Source organism: Vanellus vanellus (genome assembly GCF_965231255.1).
Source record: "Vanellus vanellus genome assembly, chromosome: 2".
Classification (NCBI taxonomy): domain Eukaryota; kingdom Metazoa; phylum Chordata; class Aves; order Charadriiformes; family Charadriidae; genus Vanellus; species Vanellus vanellus.
In genome coordinates this window covers 61,690,678-61,711,095 of record NC_138906.1, presented here as the reverse complement: position 1 = coordinate 61,711,095, position 20,418 = coordinate 61,690,678, and the positions used below count along the sequence as shown (strand labels likewise).

The window sequence follows — 20,418 nt, the reverse complement described above, 5'->3', positions numbered from 1 at the left end:
AGTGTAGGCTCAGAAGGGAGGCATCACAAATTTGGGCTCCTCTCTCCAAAATCCAAATAAAGGCAGGTGTGCTCAGCTTGATGTATCCAGACAGGGAGATTTTCACCTTCATGTTAATCTTTGTCATTCACTCTCTCTTATCATAAAAGTCACTTTCTTCAGGACCAGGGCAGAAGATCTGGACAATGACAAGCAAAATGATAGTTCCCTTAGCCTTGCCTTTGCTAAATCCGTACCTAGTTCAACAGTAAAAATTACCAATTTCTTCCTTACAGAAATGGTTATTTCAACAGTACTGGGACACATGAGATCAGGAGCTCATTCATGGTGTTGAAAGAACATTTCTACCCTCTCATCTCTCATAAACAGGCACTTAAGCTATGTTTGAGGCTCTCTTTTTTTCCAAGAGATCCTCTCCACTCCCCACTCCTCTCCCCCCCCCCCAAAAAAAAAAATCACACCTGAATACACTGGAGGCATTGTCATGTCTAAAAATCAGACCCGCATTATCTGACAATCTGTCCTGCACTCACCTCAGCATAAAAATCACCAGGCACAGAGATGTAATAAGACTTGGTCTCCAGGCCTCAAAACAAATACTCACACGTTTAATTTAAAGTTGTGCTAATATCTGTTTATGTTTGGTACAACATTTCCCTGGCACTTAAATGTATGATCACTCGCATGGCTGAACTGTAACTCAGGTAGTATAGGTGGCCTCTAAACAGACGTCCATTTGTGTCAGATGGGAAAGAAGACAAACAAATTTAAACAAGAATTAAGTGAAATCTGCAAGGGAGTTAAGTGACATGTCCTCTATCCACCCTTGTTTGTGCCTTAAAAAGGAATTTGGTAATTTCCATTCTTTTTTAAAACACAAAGTGACTCTACCACCTGCCGCATTGTGATTACAGTTCTTTCTTTCAATTATTTAATTTACTTTGAAACAGAAGTTCTACAAATGTAATTATTGCTTTCTAAATCAATAAAGCATTCCAGTGAATTATGAGTGACAACTCAAGCGTAGAAATCACGAATGCTGTGTCAGCTTGCCCTAGGGAGCTGATCGTAACTAGGTGGGGTGTGGGTGTAGAATGAGGAGCGCAAGTTCATTATGGGAATTTCTCCAGGGTATTGAGGCTGAAAAAGAATATAACACGTGCCAGCATACAGAAAATAGAAAACATTAGAGAACCGAATAAACAGACATGTGAAACTCTAACTTCTGCCAGTGCCAGCCTGTGGATTTAGACAAGGATAAAAAAGAGCGGCAGGCACATCCTGATCCAAGTGATGGGGCCATGGAGCTTTACTACTGTGATGTGTGACCCAGGAGCAGGCACTGACCAGTGAGTGACCAGAGCAGGGACGTGACCCAGAGCCCTTAGAGCCCAGGTAAAAATGCGCCAGAGCATGTGAGCTAGCAACACAGGTGCAGTTCATAATGCATAGGGACTAAGATCGTTCCCCAGTGGTCCACACCTCTGTGCTGCTCTGCTCTTCTCAAAGCAGAAGCAGCAATGCAGCTGTGAAGCTCACAGCAGCGCAGGGGCTTTGCGGCTGGGCTGTGCCCCAGCCCTGGGAGATGAGGAGAGCTTCGAGGTTCTGCCATGTCACGAAACCAGGGACACTAGGGACATGGTGACACCTGGGATCCTACTTCACCTCGCAGGTGGTGTCCAGGCTGTCAAAGGGCTGACTCTGGGTCAGAGCTGAAGGTAGTTAAAAGCAAAGGCGGTGAGCCTAGGACCCATGCCTTGCCTCTAAAGACATGAAGCTTCCAGGACTGCAGTTCATGTCTGTGCGCAGAGTAGAGATAACCGTCTTCCTCTGAACTAGCCAAGATATTTTTAACATGGCTGAGCAGTGTGGACCCATCCACTGTGATTTTTCAGCCCGGAATCTGCGTTTCCCATAAAAGAAAGTGGCCATATGCTCCAGATTTACTACCTACTGCTTCCTTCAAAAATGTGCTTCTGCAACCCACTTTTATACAGAAAGTCACTTGAGGTGATATAAATGTGATTGCAGTTCTTGTTAGTTTTTCATGGCCCAGCTCCTCTCAAAAGCAGCTTTGTACCTCTCATTTCTGTTAGACCATTTGTCATGTATCTCTTGACTGAAAAATCATTAAAGGTAACCGAGATTACTTCAGGAGGTTTTGGATGAGACAGTCGCTACACACCTGGTATGCAGTAGTACCCAACAAAATATGAAGCTAATCAGCAATTATGAAGCTATTCTATGAAGACTGAGGAACATGCCGTGGGCAATGAGCTGAAAAATAGCTGGGACTTACTATTTCAACAAAGCCAGTCTTTCTCTTCTCTCCACCCAGCAACTAGAAATCCCTAGATGTGCTCTACACTGACTCCATGTTAGCACTGCTATTGCGGTGCCTTCTCATCCAGGGGTGACCCAATTGTGCAAGATGCAAGACAAGCATGACCTGCAGCAAAAGGCTGAGCCTAAAACCAAGGCACAACAGAGCAGTAAAGCAGAGGACTCTTAAAGTATCAAGGGAAACAAGATAACCACAAGACACCTGTGGCATAAATCTACTTTCAGCCTCCTCGTTCGTTAGTATGCTTGGATGGAGAAGTAGCTAGGAAAGTACTAGATAGGGGAAATAAAATTGTCAAAGTACTTTCTAAAAAAAAGCTTTGCTGTCAACACTAGTAAAAGGTAAAAACCAGAAAAATCTATAAATCAGATCAGCTGTTGTGCTCGCTTAACAAAAGCAGTGAATGTTCCTTGTTTGGCTTTTCTACCTGAAATGCAGGCAAAGGTCTGCAAAGCAATGGACAGAGCTATGTGTACGGTACAATTGTAAAGTGTTGTCGAATAATGAAGTTAAATTCCTCCATGTGACTTGAAATCCCATTAACAAGAAATAAATAAAGTTTAGGAGCATATAAGGATTTACAGTTTTTCAGTTTAGAGAGAGCACCTGACTCACGTTCTATGTTTGGGGGTTTTATGGTTGTCAAAGATGTTTTACCCAGAAGAAGTTACATGTGGAGAGTTCAGAAACTGAAGTTTCATAAGGTCAGATGCGGACAGAGTTGTTTGGAGCAGCTCCTGGTTCCTGACACATGGAGAAGCTGACTACCCAGCCACAGAATCTGGTGCCTTATGCAGAGTATACTTCTGAGGCTTGAGATTATGTCATCCCACGTTTTCCTACGCCCTAGAACAATGGGTCCCTAATCATGATTGATATTAATACGGTACAAATAAGAAATCGTAGTAATTCTAACAACAACATTTGGGTTTCATTTTTCCCTGACCATAGCAGTCAGATGACTGTTGAAAAAGAAAGCGAAGGCAGATATTTAAAGACTGACTTCACCAACTCCATCCCAACTCCAGCTTCTTCTTTCACAGCGCCTTAACAGAATTAAAATCACCCTTGCATTACAGTTATTTTACTGAATAATTTATTCAGGTTTAATAAATGAATAGTAAATAGTTTTGATTAACGTCCAGGCTCCTTGGTAGATAGCTATTTAGTGTACCTGCAGGATCTACAAATTCCCCCAAGCCGCTTCTATTTTATACAGAGAAGCAAATTGTTTGGCATAATCCTTTGTTCCTTAACTTTCACTTCACTTTATAACGCAGAAATCTTTTGTACTCCAGACTGTAATCTTGGTCTGGAGCTCTTTCTGGGCTTTCACTGCTCCCTGTGAAGTAGGTATTTGTTGTGCACCACCAGATACGATGTTTTCTGCGGTCCCATTAGGCTGACTTGCTCTGTGCTGAAAGCACCCAAGTGCTGTGTTCCCCAAAGGCTCTTGTGTGGTTTTACTTCACCTCATCGCTCACTTTTTCTGGCTCATCCCACCTCATTTGATCTTTCTGTCCCTGCAGACAGCTGACCTGGCAGAAGTTCCCGAGGAAGGCGACAGCTCTGCGGGCACCCTTGACACAAGCAGGAAACGCAGCAACAGCGGTGAGCGCTGCCAGGCCAGGATACCATCTTCAGATGTACAGGCCTGTGTACAACCTGTTTCAGATGTTTTTTTATGGCATGTCCATGTTTTAAGCAGCATTCTGGTTTTCAAAGTGGGAAGTGAGTGGGGCATGCTGTTGGTGCAAGAATTTGGGCAACGCTTCTTACCATTCAGATGAAATCCAAGCCACCAATTTTCTTAATTTGTAGTGTCCAGACCCAACTCTGGTTCAGATACATTCCCTATCTTCTACGCTTCATGAACATGACTGTAGACTAATCACTTAACATGCTTCAGTTCCACATTGGCAAAGTGGAATAAAAATAATTCTTTCTTTTCCATATGTTTGACTTGTGTACATGTTTCTATATACCCTAACCTCTTTGGGACAGGAGATGAAGCATATAAAATGTCCAACACAATGAATCCTGATTATAATTGCAGCTTCTCAGGACAACTGTAGTATGTGCCCAGTAATATTAATAGCCCAACCACTTTGTCTGCAGTACAAGAGTAACGTTTTTACAGCATTGGTCTGATGGGATTTTAAGACCATCATACCAATCAAGAGCTTAGTAATGAAATCTCAGCCACCAAGGGATGGTGTTTGTGACCCTGTTCTTGAATTCAGTCATGGTGGGGGAAGCAGTAAGTACAAAGGCGTTTTGAGCACTATGCAAAACTTCAGTCCCAAGTGATCGGAGCAGCACCTGAAGGCTACATTGTTGAATCTCACATGAGATGTATGCTACAAAAATAAATCACAGTGGACATAGCTTTCTTCTTTTCAGCACCCCCAGAGCTCCTGACATGCTGCTAGCAGTTCATGTATGTGAAATGCCAGCTTCAGTTGTCCATTCCCATTTTGTGCTACCTCCTTATTCCTTTCTTCATCTCCTGGTCCTATCGCTTCTCTTCACTGCGTTCAGTCATTTCCTCCCTCTCATTTTCTGAACATCCCATCTATGTTATCTGCTTTCTCCTGACAATTTTTTGAGGTTTTCTGTTTTGCAAGTGCAAGTTGACCTGACCTGGTTAAAGATAAAGAATTCCGTCTGCTTCACATTGTTTAATCCTGCCCACCTGAGATTAATTTGTCCCTGTTTGAGTTTTCACATAACTTTTTATTTCATTCACAATCAGTAGTTTCATATCTGAAACCCAAAGAAACTTTTTTCTCTGAGATCTGTATTCGCTGAACGCACTGAGAGGCATTCAAGGAACTTACTCAAAGAGATTAGTTTAAAAACTCAGCATGTGTCAAACCTCCAAATAACTTCCGCAGCACATTAACGATTCCTTTGATCAGCACTGGCTTTTTTACAATCCATCCTTCAGAGGCTCAGGCTATAAATTATGCATCAGTCACTCCAAAAATTTCCCCTTGGTAGATTTTTAATAAACTGCCCGCACTGTTTGCACAAGCTTTTTCAGACTGTAAAAATCCATGCTTTTCTTTTTTTTTTTGTGTGTGTGTGTGTGTGTCTGCTGCTAGGGCAAACAAATAGAAGAACAGATTGATTTCTGTTGTGTGGAGACATGAACGACTTACCTCTATGGCCTTCAGATTCAAGTGCCTCCTAGTAATATCCAGAGACCATGAGCTAAACAGAGATTAAAAATTTAACAAAGTAAATTCAAAATATTATTACAGGGTGATTCACCACTCTTTTCTTCAGTTGTCCGCTGCCTCTTTAGCAGGCAGTTCCACATTAATGCCCTGATGAATCAGGTCCACTCCGGTTGTGTTTGGTTTGTTTTGTTTTTTTTTCCCATTAAAAAAATGTTTTCTGAAAATAAGATTTTAGGAAAATGCACATTTTAGACTCTTCGCTTAAAGGGAAACAGCGGAAAAGACACAGCCTACAGAAGGGTGAAAGGACCCAGCACATATGTGGCCATGTAATTGCTCCTATAGACTCCTATGAAAACAACTTCCAGGGAAGATTCTATTATTCAGGCCCTGGCACACATACTATGAAGCAAAGCTTCCTAGTTTACAACTGTAAGACGGCATACTTAATTTCCATCCCTTCAGTCTCCCCTAAGCCAGTTATACTCCTTCATTGCTGCCAATTGCCGTCTGTAACAGAAGTCCCACGGGCTAAAATGTACTTTAAGTGACATGCATGAGCCTGTTATCAACAGGGATTTGAGCACTTTCCCCTCGAGTCAAATATGGGATGTCCTCCCTGCAAAACCAGGTTTGGTGAGCTCTTCTCGGCAAATACAGGGATACGGTCCAGCTCCCTCTGCACCTGCTGGGTCAGCTCCAGAGCTCATGAGGATGTGCATTAGTAGTAACTCAGCTTTATTTTCTGACACCGAGCAGAAATTACTCCAAACATGATGCCGAAATACTTCCACTACAACTAGTGACTGACTTTCTGCAAGTCCAAAATGCCCCTGGTTACCCAGCTCATTATTCACCAGAACTTTTTCTATTTGCCTCCCTAACTCCTTTTTCTCTGGGCACAAAAAAAACCAAAGTATAGTTAATTTGAGTAGGACTTAAACACTGCCGGATTGTAACAGCAACATTTTACACTCCTTTATTCAGATGTCAGATAGACATATACCCCTATACTAGAAGATATGGGAAATTAATTTTATTTTTAAGGTTGTCCCTCTGGTACTTGGGACAGTTTGCAGGGTCAGAGTCCCCCTACAACAGGGTTTGGTGAGGGGCACAACGAGTCCCCCAGCTCAGCTGCAGCCAGACCACCCGGACCCAACTTGGGGCATTTTCAGGTTAAAGGCTGCAGGCATCCGCTCTCGTGCTGTCCTCACATTCACACATTGGACTTTACGACTACCACTTTGTCTTACATTTTATCAGAGAACGTGTTCTTGTGTGTGCTTGTGTGTGCATGTCTCTCTGTACAAAATCTCTCTCGTGATGCTGTGGCTGCCGTTTTAGCTATCCTCTATTGCAAGAACACTACATTTTTTCAATGTCTAAGTACAGCTCTCTGCTATCAAGGAACCTTACTTGCACTCCTACTTACTTACACTCATAAAACTTCTTCAAACACTCTTTGTTTGGTTGTCATTTACAGTGTAGAACAGCCACAGAAATATGTGTTAATGGAAGAAAGGGTGAGCAAGTGAAAGAGCAGAGGGGAAAGAAATTCAGCAGTGTTCCCTGGCGTCTTCTTTCCCCTGAACACATGCAAGTGTATCGCAGAGAAACAAAAAGAAAACACACACCATCAGCCTGCTACTTATTACTGGTTTGGAGATTTCCAAATTGCTAGAGACAACAAAATCCAGCTTCTGCTCAGAACACCTGCAGAGGTAAATGGTGGGAGAAGATGCTGATGGTTCTAGCTGCTCAAAAACTCCAGCTATTAAAATCACATTCAGACTTTATCCAGAAGCAAGAAACACCAGGCAATTCTTAAAATGTGAAGGGGGAATTCAGTCAATGTGATAAAGCCACTGTGATTTTTCTAGGGAGATAACTGAGGGCAGGAGTCAGGGTAACTGGTTAGATATCAGGTATGTTAGGCGCTGTGACTGCTGTCTTATTCCGCGAGTTTCTGTTTTAGCAGCGTGGTAGCAAATTGTCACACATACAGGCCTGTGTCTGAGATAACCCATCTCAATCTGAAAGCAATTCAGGTGCCTAATATAAAATCAGAGAGAAATTCAGCGTATCCAGTGACGCCCAGGCAGGGACTGCTGGAGAGAGAGATCAAAGAAGGCTATCAAACATTTAGAGAAGGAGGGTCAAAGAGGGGAAAAAAGTGTTTTGCATACAAACTTCCAGCAATATTGCTCATATATGGTCATCAGGTTTTGCAGGTGCTTTTAAACGGAAATACTGCTCATCCTAAACATGAAAATACAGCATTGAGTATGAGGAAAGGGCTGCTGGACTTTAAATAGTAATGTAATTATGGGACCTAGGTTCTGTTCCCAGTGCCGTGCTTGTGTATACTCATCTGACCAAAATGATCTTTTTGTTATGATTGTAAATTCTTCAGGACAGAGATTGTTTTGTGCCACGTGCCAGTGGTATACGTGGTTTTGTTGGGGGCATAGAAGGGTTCAGAGGAGAGCACAAGGGATCAAAGAAAGTAAGGGGGAAAGGGAAGAGATTAACAAAATCAAGGTGATCCAGTTGAGGTGAAGAGTCTTAAAGTGCTGCTAAAATGTCGTGTGTTTGCTTTATTTCAGTGTTTACATACGCCGAAAATGGCACAGAACACTTTGGAGAAGAACCAAAAAGTATACATTCCCCGGTATGGGCATAAATTTTTTGATAATGCAAAGGGAATGGGGAGTCATATAAAAGTCTTGTTTTTATGGATAGCTGAGGACCTCGAGTAGCTGAGGAACTATCCTGGAGAGCATCAATATCTGACTGTCGTGTTCTTATACTGTTTCTGGGCCCCTGGCCACAGTTGGAAGCAATATACAGGACAGGATGTCTCTTCGATTTACCCCTTATGGTCACTTTTATGCTCTTCTGTTTATTACAAATTGATATTGTGAACACGAAAGATCTAGTGTGGAGTCCATGTCGTTGCAATAGAACTGCAGTAATGTAAAAATCACAGATTTTATTTGGAAAATTATTTGGGGTTTGGTTTAGGTGCTTTTTTTTTTTTTCCTCCAGATGACCAGTGGAGAAAGTGAGGAGAGTAGCCAGTCCTCTCTGTGGGAAGCCCAGCGCAGGCAGCTTTCTGTTTAAGAAAGTGATTTTCCCACCCTGTTTTTTGGACCTGTGCACTGTACAACTCTAGCTCCATCCATAACAAGGACTGTATAATAGACACCTTATATAATGCCATTAATACTCTATTGGGCTCATAAGAGCCATACATTAACAGAGCGCAAAAGGTAGACTCATTTTTAAGATCTTACCCGAAAGATCAGCTTATGCAGATTTCTGTTTGTGTTCTTTGGAAGCCTGGAGTTTGATCTTGGGGTTCAAAGAATCTCGTTTTTAAATGAAGATAGTTACTGCCTTAGTGGCTCACAGTGTATCTGGGCTAAAAGTCCTCCAAGGTGTGAAAGCAATGAGGTGATTCCAGCTCATTCCTTGGAAGATCAGGCCCTGGTTCCGCAGTCTCTAAAAAAGTGAACTAAATTCCTGCAGGACAGATTTTTAAATTTTCTCTTTCTCTTTTTTCTTAAAGGGACCGTTTTATAAAAGCACGTTACAAATGAACACCTATGTTGCCTTGTACAAATTTGTACCACAAGAAAATGAAGACTTGGAGATGAGGTAAAACCCCAAAATATTTGTTAGTTGATTTGACCCATGCGAACTGAGGGTCGTATTGCTGTATATGACTGGGGGAGGGAAGGTTCATTCTGACATTTGTACTAAACATTTTTTATAGAGGTGTCCACTGGTAGATACAAAGATATACTCATAGGTAAAAAGCTGGCAACCAAATTTTTTGGCAACGACACAATAGATAAAAAGTTTCAGAAGCATTTACGTGACTTTAGGAGCAAGATGGCTTTCCGCTAGAAAATATTAAGTTTTCGGTTTCTTTGTTTTTTCAACCAGAAGTTTTCAACTAGGAATTCCTTACCAGCTCTCATGCTAATGCTGAACATTTTGTCACTCCTGTTTGACTGTCCCTCATATTCAGGTTATGTCTGAGAAAAGAGAACGACGTCCAGCTGCCGGATAATGTTATTTTCACATGAGAAAGATGCATTCTGATCTTTGCAAAATAACCTTGTTAATTATCATTTTTAACACTTCCTTCCTCTGTTCTGCATCAGTTGCTAGCACTGTAAGGTCTAATCCAAGCCCACTGAAGTGAAAGGACATCTTTTAGTGCAATTATCTTGACTCATGCTCCTCACATTTTGCATGGTCTTGCTAGAGCTTTTGTCATGAAATGTGTCAGCTCTCTTCAAGGCATCCTGTATATCAAAATAGTCATGCACATGCCACAGAATTTAGGGAATTGCCATAGAAATGCCCCTCTCGTCAGCATCTCCTTCACTGAAAGCCTTTTTCCTGTTCCCAGCTGTGCCTTCTCATTGCTTTGGAACTAATGGGTGGGATGTAAGGCAGAAATTACGAGCTTCCCTATCATTCTGCTTTGCTGGCATTTCCTGATCATTATTTTAGGAATGTCAGCTCTTCAGGAAGTAACTACAGGGTATGGTGACCTTTAGTGCAACTTGCCAGCTATTCTACTTGAGGGATTCCACTTTGCATTTCCTTTAGAGGTGTATTCCAGCTTGCACGTTGGTTCCATGAAGAGGAACACCTCTCAGACAAGCCTGCACTGGGCTACCATCCTCATCAAGGCATAACAATCCAGAAAACACATCATTCTCCAAAATTCTCCTGTCCCTCATATTAGGGGAAAAAGCAACCCGTGGTCTGCAACCTGGACTGTCATGACTAACAGGGTCTTTCCAGAGACACCAGACAGGTTTTAGACTAGCGTTACTCAACTACAGCAACGTTGTTTGTCCCATGGCCGGAAATTCAGTAATACACGGGTTAACACTGTTTCATAAGGGATGCCAAATAGCTAGGAATGTTGTTTGGTCGCTGCAGAGCCAGGTAGGATTCAGCTCTGTTGCATGAGTTTTCTTTTAACATAGTTGAGATGCTGGGTTCAGCAGAGCAACGTTGTTAAGACTGACAAGCACTGTCCTGGGAACCCAAGTCAGGGACTAGTCGGACACTGATCAGCCCTAACATAATTAAGGCAAGTAGCTGGGGAAGGATCTTAGCTGGGAAGAAGAGTTAGGGGAGATTTCTGGACATCTCAGCTCACCTCTGAGGGGATGCAATGGGTGGTAGATTACTGCAGTGGCGAGGTGCCAGCCCTGATTTCAGCAGCAATTAGCACTTCCCACAACCTTGATTTCTTCCTCAACAGCAGGTCCAGCCAGTCAGGTTTTCCAAAGCTCTAGCATAAGTAAAGTAGGACATTGCAGTAATATGCCTATTCTAAGGGAATGCCTGATATTACAATAACTAGAGAATCCTGGAGACAAGCAACCTCATGTTTCAGACACTGCAATGAGTAGAACAGAATAGAATAGAATAGAACAGAACAGAACAGAACAGAACAGAACAGAATAGTTGGAGGGGACCTACAATGATCATCAGTGGTGGCTGATGAGCACCTATCTTGCCACCTACTGAAATGTAGAGCACTAATAGAGGAGACAACTTACCCAGGGTTGTGATTTACAGAAGAAAAAGATGAGACCTGAGAGTGATTTCAACCAGTAGTAAACACCAAGCAGCTTGACCCCTTTCAGGGGTTAGCAGCCTAAGTTTAGGCAACAAGAGTCCAGCTGGGACTTCTGTTTTGAATCCTTTTTGGTGATTAGAGACATCAATGTTAGCCCTGTGCTAAAAATGTCAGAAAGCAAAATCTGTAGGTCTTGCATCTAAAAGTCTCAGTGCTCAGACCTCCGACGTGGAGAGACTTTAGGTACTGTTGCCATCTTGCTCTGATAGCCAAATAAATGTATATTTTCTAAGTTATTTTTCTAACAATCAGGCTGAAGGGTATTTGGAGAATGGGGCTCTCTAAATCCTTCTTGTTGAAAACGTTCTTCCTTGCAGTGTAAGGACTCCAATGGTGTTGCAGCCTATTCACTCGGAATTGGCAAGATGGGCTTCCTCAAAACCTCTTTAAGTTACCCTCTTTAAGTTAACCTCTTAAGAATATTTAATATTCTATTAAATATTAACCAGAATAAGGCGTTCAGATGTCCTTTCCCATGGAAGAAATCTTTTACCACTGGGATGCCATGTTGTCCTTTTTCTCTAGCTTCCTTTCTCACCTCAGCAACATTTAATTATTCCAAACACATTAGAACAGCTTCCTGAGGAGGGCTTGGGGAAAATCCTACCCTGTTGCTCTACTGGTAGCACCTTTCTATGAAACCTGGAAAACTAATTCAGACCACGCAGTCTTAGAAAACTAAATGCTTGTTTCTCCAGTTATCAGCAGCAATGATAACCACTTGGAAAGTGCATTAAAGAGGCCCACCAACACCAACACCTCCAGCTGCATCCTGGTCCACATCTTCTATGCGTGCTCTGAAATAGCCGGTTAAACTGGACCCATTATCCATCATATGCTCCAGAGGAGTTTGCAAGCTCTTGTGCTGATACCTCAACAATACAGTGAGCCTAACAGGGAATGCAAGGAAAGCCGAATAATTAGGGGTCAACCATTAATTTTATTAAGATCAAAGAAATGCCTGTTATCAAGCAGACAGAGCTTTCTGAGGTTAATCCATTTGGAAATGTGCTGCCACTTACTTTCTACAACGCAGCGCTATTATAATTACATAATAACGTTGATGAAGTGCCACGAATGGGGGGGAAGGAGGTCAAATAACTGTTCAACTACCTGCACAAAATCAGCTCAGCACATTTTGCTATTAGCATTTCCAGCCAAATTATTCTCTTAGCTCTGCTTTGGAACTAGTCAGCTGGATGCTGATACTTAGCAATTACAACCCTGCACCACACATTATAAAGGTAAATATGTCCCGTTCAAATCAAAAAGACATTCTTGGGCAGAATTATATCCCTGCTGACTAATTGCCTTTGTCAGTTAAATAGAACTATTTTCCTGCTGCCTTTCTTCTGCAATCACAGCTTGAAAACACAGATGATAAAGTGGTGTGTCCCAACAATGTGAAATGTCTTGAAGGAAAAAGATAATGCCTGTAACAAATAGGGACTGTATTTTAAACAGTTTCATATTAAACAGGAAGCAAAAATTTCAGTTCACATGTGTTGTCTCAAAGATCTAGCCCCAATACACAGAGGCTCTCTTTCTACATTACCGTGTATGATTGAAGAAAACCTTGCTGCCTCATTGAGTCTACTTTCAGCAAATGCTCAGATAAAACAACTGAGAAAGGACCACCTTCCTATTAGAAAGTAATTGTGGAAGCTGATGCAGCATAAAAATTAGTCATCTTAACTACTACTCCTCTTCTAATTACAGGCCAGGGGATATGATCACTCTTCTGGAAGACTCCAATGAAGACTGGTGGAAAGTACGTGCTAATTATTTTATATCTGTTTTCTTTCCAAAGGGAAAAAAATGTTATTTTCAATACTGAACTTGTATTAAAGCTACTAGTGTTAACACTCTTCTTCTAACAATATGTTTTCTCCACAGGGGAAAATTGATGACAGAACTGGATTTTTTCCTGCTAACTTCGTTCAAAGAGTGCAACAGGATGAGAAGATTTACAGGTGTATCAGGACATTCATTGGCTGCAAGGAACAGGGACAGATAACTCTGAAAGAGAACCAGGTAGGTTCCCCTGTGCCAGATCCCCACTGGACTTGAGCATCCAGCAGCCTGACCAATGACTGGAGGGAAAGTTGCACAAGATGAGCACAGGCAGAGACTGTTCAGTAATAGTGTCTAGTAGCCAGTTAAGACCAGTGTTGGGCTTCTGCAAACACATATTCCCTGCCTAATGTAGCCTAAATTTTCAGTCTCACAGATGGTCATAAAGATACTTAACATATTATGCACTCTCCTACTGACTTCCGAGGGACAGCTTGAAGAACAGTCTTAGAGGTAGACCTTATGTATTAGATGTCTGGTAAAAATGGTGTTAAAAATTGTGTTTCAAATCAGATCAAAGACAAAACATCTTAAAATTAACTCTTGTTCACGGGTTGCAAAGTATCTTTAATCATTAATTGTTTGTGTCACCAGTTACACACCCTCTCTACAGGCTGTAATTTATACTAAACCAGAAGCGCAGCTGTGAGTTAAAGTATACCACGTATAGCGAGGGCTTACGAGGTCCATTGACCCTGGCATACTTTCAGCTCCTACTTTGTGTCCTTCAGGTAGGTTTACTAGGCAAAAACCATGGCCACCATTATGCAGTTTGTCTTTGATCTGATTTTAAACCTAATTTTTAACACCATTTTTACCAGACATCTGATACATCCAAGTGTCAAGTCTTGTGATGCTGCTATAAATGCTTACTGAGGTAAAGTGAGAGAATAATATGGCTCAAAACCTGCATGAAGGGACTGTCAGGTTTGCGGCATAAGCTCATGTAAATAGAATCATAGAATGGTTTAGGTTGGAAGGGACCTTAAAGATCATCTAGTTCCAAGCCCCTTGTCATGGGCAGGGAGACCTTCCACTAGACCAGGTTGCTCAAAGCCAACCTGGCCTTGAACAATTCCAGGGATGGGGCATCCACAGCTTCTCTGGGCAATTTGTTCCAGTGCCTCATCACCCTCATAGTGAAAATTTTTTTCCTAATATCTATTCTAAATCTAACCTCTTCCAGTTTAAAGCAATTACCCCCTCATCCTTTCACTAGGATGGATAAATAGGAGGATGGCTGACTAAGGGTGACCCACAGTGGGAGTTCTCTGACACCTGGATGAAAGAGAAAGCTAGATTTTTCTCACTGCAACTTGTGAAGCCCAATGTTCTTCCACCTCAATAGGTATTTCCTTTCCTTTGGCAATTGATGTCACATCACCAGGATTTGTTTGCCTTACAGTGCCCGGACAGCCACTGACTTTAATACAGTAGAGCAGAAGTCATTATCAGGGTGGACTACAGGGCCATAGATTTTTCCACGCAGAACTTCTGTAACACTCCACTCCACTGGTGGATAAGATTAACTTATACCTTTGCTGCTGCTGTCTTGTGGCACAGCAAAACACACAAGTGCTAAAAAACCGTGGGTATACACAGCTTTTTAAGGAAGGCACAACAATACAATGTCCAGAATATATTTTAACTCCCCCTGCGCGCATAGTACATTGGGCAGCCCTGAAGTTGCTAGAAAGAGAGAAAATGCTTGATTTTTTTTTTTTTTTTTACCTAGCGAATCTTTTTGATTGTTTATGTATGTGCACACAGAAGGAAAAAAAATGTTACCAAAGCAGAATGAGAGGGTTTGCACACTTTGTGCTCTAGAATAAGCAGTACACAAGGACACAGCTTGGGGAAATGGTTGTGTTGGAATATGGCGTGCCAGCATAAGGGAACAGTTAAAGTCTGAGTCCCTTCTCATCAGTGTGGCTGCTGCTGCTGCAAACAGTGAGGGCCCAGTTTCTTGTCTCATTTCTCACAAAACCACAGTTTCCAAGTGGGCAGGTCTGGCAGCTTCATCTAAACACATGGAGTTCCTATTGTCCCTATTTCATAATAGGCTCACAAGGGAGCTCACAGTCAGGGATGCATCATTGTCTCTGGTAGGGCAGGAGATAAAGGAAGGGATGAATCCATCCTGTCTGACTACTACTTCCTCTTTTTTAGCAAACTTATTCAGGTCTGTCTCAAACCCACACAAATGACGAGGTTGAATGTGAATGCTGTCAGGTCCTCACTCCACGTGGGAGAGGCGTCAGAGGAAGAAAGAAATGAATATTTGGTGTAAAACAGGGGGCAGAGATCAGACTGAACAAACACACGAATGCAGAGGCATGAGAGGAAAGGAGTGGAGCCAACAGATCCCACTCTACCCTCACACGAATTATGCAAAAAGGGGATGTTCAAGTAGCTTCAAGGCTGTTTTCAGTAATTTCCAGGTGGGACAGTCACAGCGAGGCCATGGACACTCATCTGCTTCCCGCTGTCCCTACATATAGGGTTTGAGCCCCCTGTAATAGCCCTCATTGAGAGCTGGCAGCCTGCACGGGGCTAACGTGTAGCAGCAGCATGGGGACAGGAGCACAAGGTCCCCCAAAACTATCCTGTGGGATGTGTGCCCGCCATGGAGAGAGCTGCCTGAGTGGCACAATTTTTTGTTTGTATTTTTAACAGAACAACTTTGTCTTCGCTGTGGAAAAACTCTTATTGTGAAAAACATTTTAATTGTCATTGGGAATTTTTTACTTTAAAATTTTATTTTGTATTTCCAAGGTCAAATTTCCTTTCTTCTTTCTTCAGCCATTTCTCTTATTTTCTGTCCTTTATTTCCCTGTTGTTTTCCGTGTGAAGCAGAGAGAGGGGTGCAACAGGGAAGGCATAAAAAGGAAAAAAGTCATCTGAATGGGACTTCTGGGAAAAGTTTGGCAGAATTCTTTTTTTTTTCTTCTTCTTTTGTTCTATTTGGGGATTTCTGTGGGATGTAACCAGCCATTTTGGCTGTCTCTGGGCACAGTGTCCAGCGTGTTGTGAGTGCAATATATGTACTATGTGCAAAGCATTGGCTTGTTCCAGATTAGCAAGAAGGGGAGATTATTCATTGCTACCAGTTCCTGTCAAGTCTCACTTTAGCTAGAAAAACTCATTAACTGGTGTAATAAATTCTTGTGACTATAGTATGGCAAATGGTCTCAATTTTATACTGTTAATTCACTGGGTCAAAATCTGCAGGGGTCTAACAAGAGTCCAGAGCCATTCCGACAACAAAAGTAAGGATGATATGCCAACGGAAAAACTTATCCGGTGACAGTAATATGAATTTTCATTATATTACTTGATACCGTCCGTGGTTTATACTGCAAGTGCCTTATATGAATGTCCCCAGGTAGAGAATCTCTTCTTGTAAGGCAAAAGGCAATATATTCACGTCAACAAAGCCACACAACTACCTTAAGAAAAGCCATTTCAAACAAGCAGAGACGTTTTGCAAGTTTGAAGCACAGTGGGTGAGGCTTTCTCTGGAATAGCTTGGCAGTTTCATGCCCTGGGAATAACATTTTGAGTTTCAGCTTCATGCAAAACTTTCTGGCAAAACCAATACTCAAGGAGAGGACTGAGGGAAAAGCAACACGTCTTGAGAAATGCGCACGAGCTAGTCTTCACAGAGGATCCCTTGAAAATTTCATTATGAAATATGAAATCCAGTCTGGGGGAGAAAAAGCGTACTGCTTCAGAGACATCAAGATCTTGGAGTTTAGGGTTCACTGGCAGACTTGTGGGTCCTTAAACCAATTCAGAAGATGACTGGGCACAACGGGGCTCAATCAGAAATCTGTGGGAGGGAGGCAGACATAGCACCTGACATCAATAAAGCAAGATTATTAGCAGGGAAACCAAAACCAGCCAATTTCTGTGGCTTTCCACTCTTTTAAGCTGTCTCACACACAATGCTGTCCATATAATTTCCAACTCTGATTGTACCATCACTTGGATATATAAAGTTTTCTCCAGCCTGTAACTTCTGCTCTAGCCTACCTAAATTCATTACCACACATTATACAAATGCTCCTTTGCATGACTACAGGCTCTGATTTGACCTCTTTTTACAAAAGAAAAAGTCACTGTGTCTAATATGTCATCAATGTTTCGAAAAACAACTCTTAAAATGCCTCTAACACTTTTGGTCATCCTTATTTTGAAAGAAGTCATAATAATCTGGTTTTTGAATGTCTGTTTTTACTCCTTTTATAACATCTTAAATAAAGGAAATAACCTCTTTAAAAAAAATCTACTCACACCCTTCACTGGATGCCTCTCTGACATCTACAGTCACACTAATACAAACCACTTTAGAGTTGGACTTTTTGTGATTAAATAACACAATTGATTTTAAATTGCACAAGTGATCTTGTGCAATAGAAACGACCCCAAACCTCGGCATTTGTAACAAGGCTGGCAATCAGAAACTCTCTGCCTCATCCAGATGTGGGCTGTGAGTTTACATAAAGGTCAGTGCAACAGATCCATTTCGCGATGTGTTTCATAAATGTCACTGATGTAAACTAGCCCTGTTACTGAAAGCATCTCCCAGCCAGCTTGGGCAGTGATTGCAAATTGGCCACTGCTGTTGTGATGGCCACAACCTCCAAACCAGAGTTGTCAGCCTCGCTGTCCCCTTGGCACCACAGCTCAGAGGACAAACTTCCCTCCTACCCCAACACCCAGTCACACAAATTTCAAAAAAAGAGTGACTTTTAGGCACGTGTACATCAGCAGCTATGTGCAGATATGATCCAGCCACTCCAGGAGAGCCTGGGAATGGGCTTAAACGCATCCATGAGGTTAAGCTAAACAAGGCAGGATTGCAGCCCAGGTCTGCAGCCCCAGGGGATCCACCTGTCTCTGGTCTTCTTCTGATTAGTCTGGATGCTTTGTTACTACCTGGCTTTTCATCTCACTGCCTAGGAATTACTTTATGTCCCCACATTTTTCATCCTGGGATACTCTAAAAGGAACTGAGCTTCTAAGCACATGACTCAGCTGCCTTTGAAAATCATCTCCATCACGGTGACTTATGCATTCAGACTGAATCACTTAAAACACAAACCCCGCACAGCAAGTGATGTTGCGGTTCTTCATGTGGTCCACAGCTATAACCACTGCGCTTCACAGCCAGGCTTAAGGGGAAAAGGGTCTTTTTCCAGCTATCTCTGATTCTCATTGATGTCGGTCTTGCTGAACAGGGATGGGTGTCCCCATTCATTCAGAGATACTGGGTGGTACACAAGTTTTGCAAGAATCCAAAACATGCATCCAGTTTAGTCCAGGTCATCTTTAAAACCCTACATAAGTGTCATAGGTAAAACAACCTGCTGTTCTTGGTCCAAAAGCTAATGAAAGAGCTGATATAAAATCTGTCATCATCATTTGCACTGTGGATGAACGGGTATGAAAAATGAACTATTTATCATTTCCATCCACAAAGCTCATGTAGGCAAGAACTTCAGTGCATGGGCAGCAGCAGATGTAGAAACTCACAGTGTCCCTCTGCTGTCATTCTTACTGAAAAACAGAAGACTAGAGCTTTCAGACCTCTCGACCTGTCACTGTCAGCAGGCTCCAGGACAGCTCTTCAAACCGTACTGTCCTCATAACCAAATTCCTACTTCATCAGAACCAGTCTGCGGCTGACAGAGGGGTTAAATATATGGGACAGAGAAGATAAGCAAAAGACAGCTGCAGAAAATTAGAGCAAGTTCAAAATTACTCCTGGACAAAGAGAATTTGCCACTTGAGCCCAAATTCAAAGCACAGGACTTAGAAGAACAGGACAGTATTAATGACCGTGCAGCTTAAAGGATCATTTCCTAATTGCTCATCTTGCCCATCTGCTTGGGGCTGACTGACGGATAAAAAATCCTCAGGGCAGATGTTGACAGGTTCAGACAACAGTCATGATCTGAGCAGTTGCTTGTTTTGTTTTTAGTGTTTTGGCCTTTTTTTTTAAGCAAAATGAGATGAAAGAATGTGGAACTGACTTTATAATATTAGATCCTTCTTTCAGCTAGTTCTGAAGATCACTGATGACTGAGAAATAGCCTGAGATGTGGTTTCTTACCCTGTGGCTTACTCCACTACTAACCACTTGAGCCAGGGTGCAGGTTAAAAAAACCCAACTATTTGTCTCCATTTGTGTTGCTACCAAATTCACTGGAGAGTGGCTGCTCAGTGGGTCACTTACCTTGTCAGGCCAGCAACCTTCGCCCCAAAACACACCAGCCTGAGTAGCTGCCATTTTAAGCAGTTTCCAATTTGATACAGAAAACAATAATCTGATAGTAGCGATCGCCTGATGGTAGCTGTGGCACCTTGTGCCTTCACAACTGTCATGTTTGCCATCTGCCGGCAGGGCTAGTCCTCAACAATAGCCGATTCACCAGGTGGAGTCCAAAACTCTGGATACTACCATGCACTTATCTGGGGTTACTCCTGATCTACACCCACCTAAGAAAGTCAGGAGACAGATCCCAAGGCTACAACTTGTGGGTGAAATTCTTGGCAGCACTCACAAAAGGGTATGAAGACAAAAGTGGCCAAAGATGGTGTTGTGTTGCCTCTTGTCTGAAAATGCAGAATTTGGAGAAGCTCCGGGGCTTTGCAAAGCTCCAGCAGCTGCCACAGCCCCAAGAGAGCCCCTGAGTCGCACAGGACTAGGAAAGTGTGGCAGGTTGTGGCCAAGCTTGCTCTGCACCCAACACATCCCCTTCCTTGGGAAGGGGTGGGAAAAATTTCTGCCATCTGGGGACTGGCACATGCAAGGCTTAGTGTATTAGCGTGAGAGAATTTCAGCTGGAATTTGGGAGAATTCAGATCAATGTATTAGTATGAAGAGTGAGAGAAGTTCTTACAGAAAGGCCTTGTACTCCTCATGCCCAGTGAAGATCTAAAAATATTGCTGTAGCAGAGCACTCCCACTGATATCAAGGAGCACTCAAACCAGTAGCAGAACGAAAAAAAATCTCCAAAAAAAAGACCAAATCTGCCATCCTTTTTCACTCCAAAGATAAAGAAAACCAGTGTTTGGAAAGCTCAGTGTTTTTCTTTTGTCCACAAATCATTCTGTTGACAGTACAAGACATCAGGGAAAAGCACTCTGTTCTCGCAATATGTTCTGCGCAGCATCAGATGTTAAGCAAGAAATGCAGCATGGCTAGCGAGCAGTGCAGACCTGCTGGAGGTCCCTTCTGGACATCTGACTATTTGGGGGGAGCGGTCTTTGGCCCATGCAAAAAGCTAGAGGAGGAAAGCACAGGGATGGAGTCAGGCATTCCTTTTAACCAGCCAGGTCTAGCTATGGA

General features: G+C 42.4%; 1 protein-coding gene across 1 annotated transcript in view; it reads left to right on the top strand.

The window, feature by feature from the left end:
• Nucleotides 1-20,418, top strand: part of STAC (SH3 and cysteine rich domain) — a gene marked incomplete at its 5' end in the record, with an annotated part of 74,686 nt that overhangs the window by 52,135 nt on the left and 2,133 nt on the right. The window contains 5 exons of the mRNA XM_082479678.1: nucleotides 3,874-3,955; nucleotides 8,139-8,203; nucleotides 9,104-9,192; nucleotides 12,926-12,977; nucleotides 13,103-13,240. Coding sequence (XP_082335804.1) covers nucleotides 3,874-3,955; nucleotides 8,139-8,203; nucleotides 9,104-9,192; nucleotides 12,926-12,977; nucleotides 13,103-13,240 — 426 coding nt within the window. The remainder of the gene's footprint in view (nucleotides 1-3,873; nucleotides 3,956-8,138; nucleotides 8,204-9,103; nucleotides 9,193-12,925; nucleotides 12,978-13,102; nucleotides 13,241-20,418) is intronic.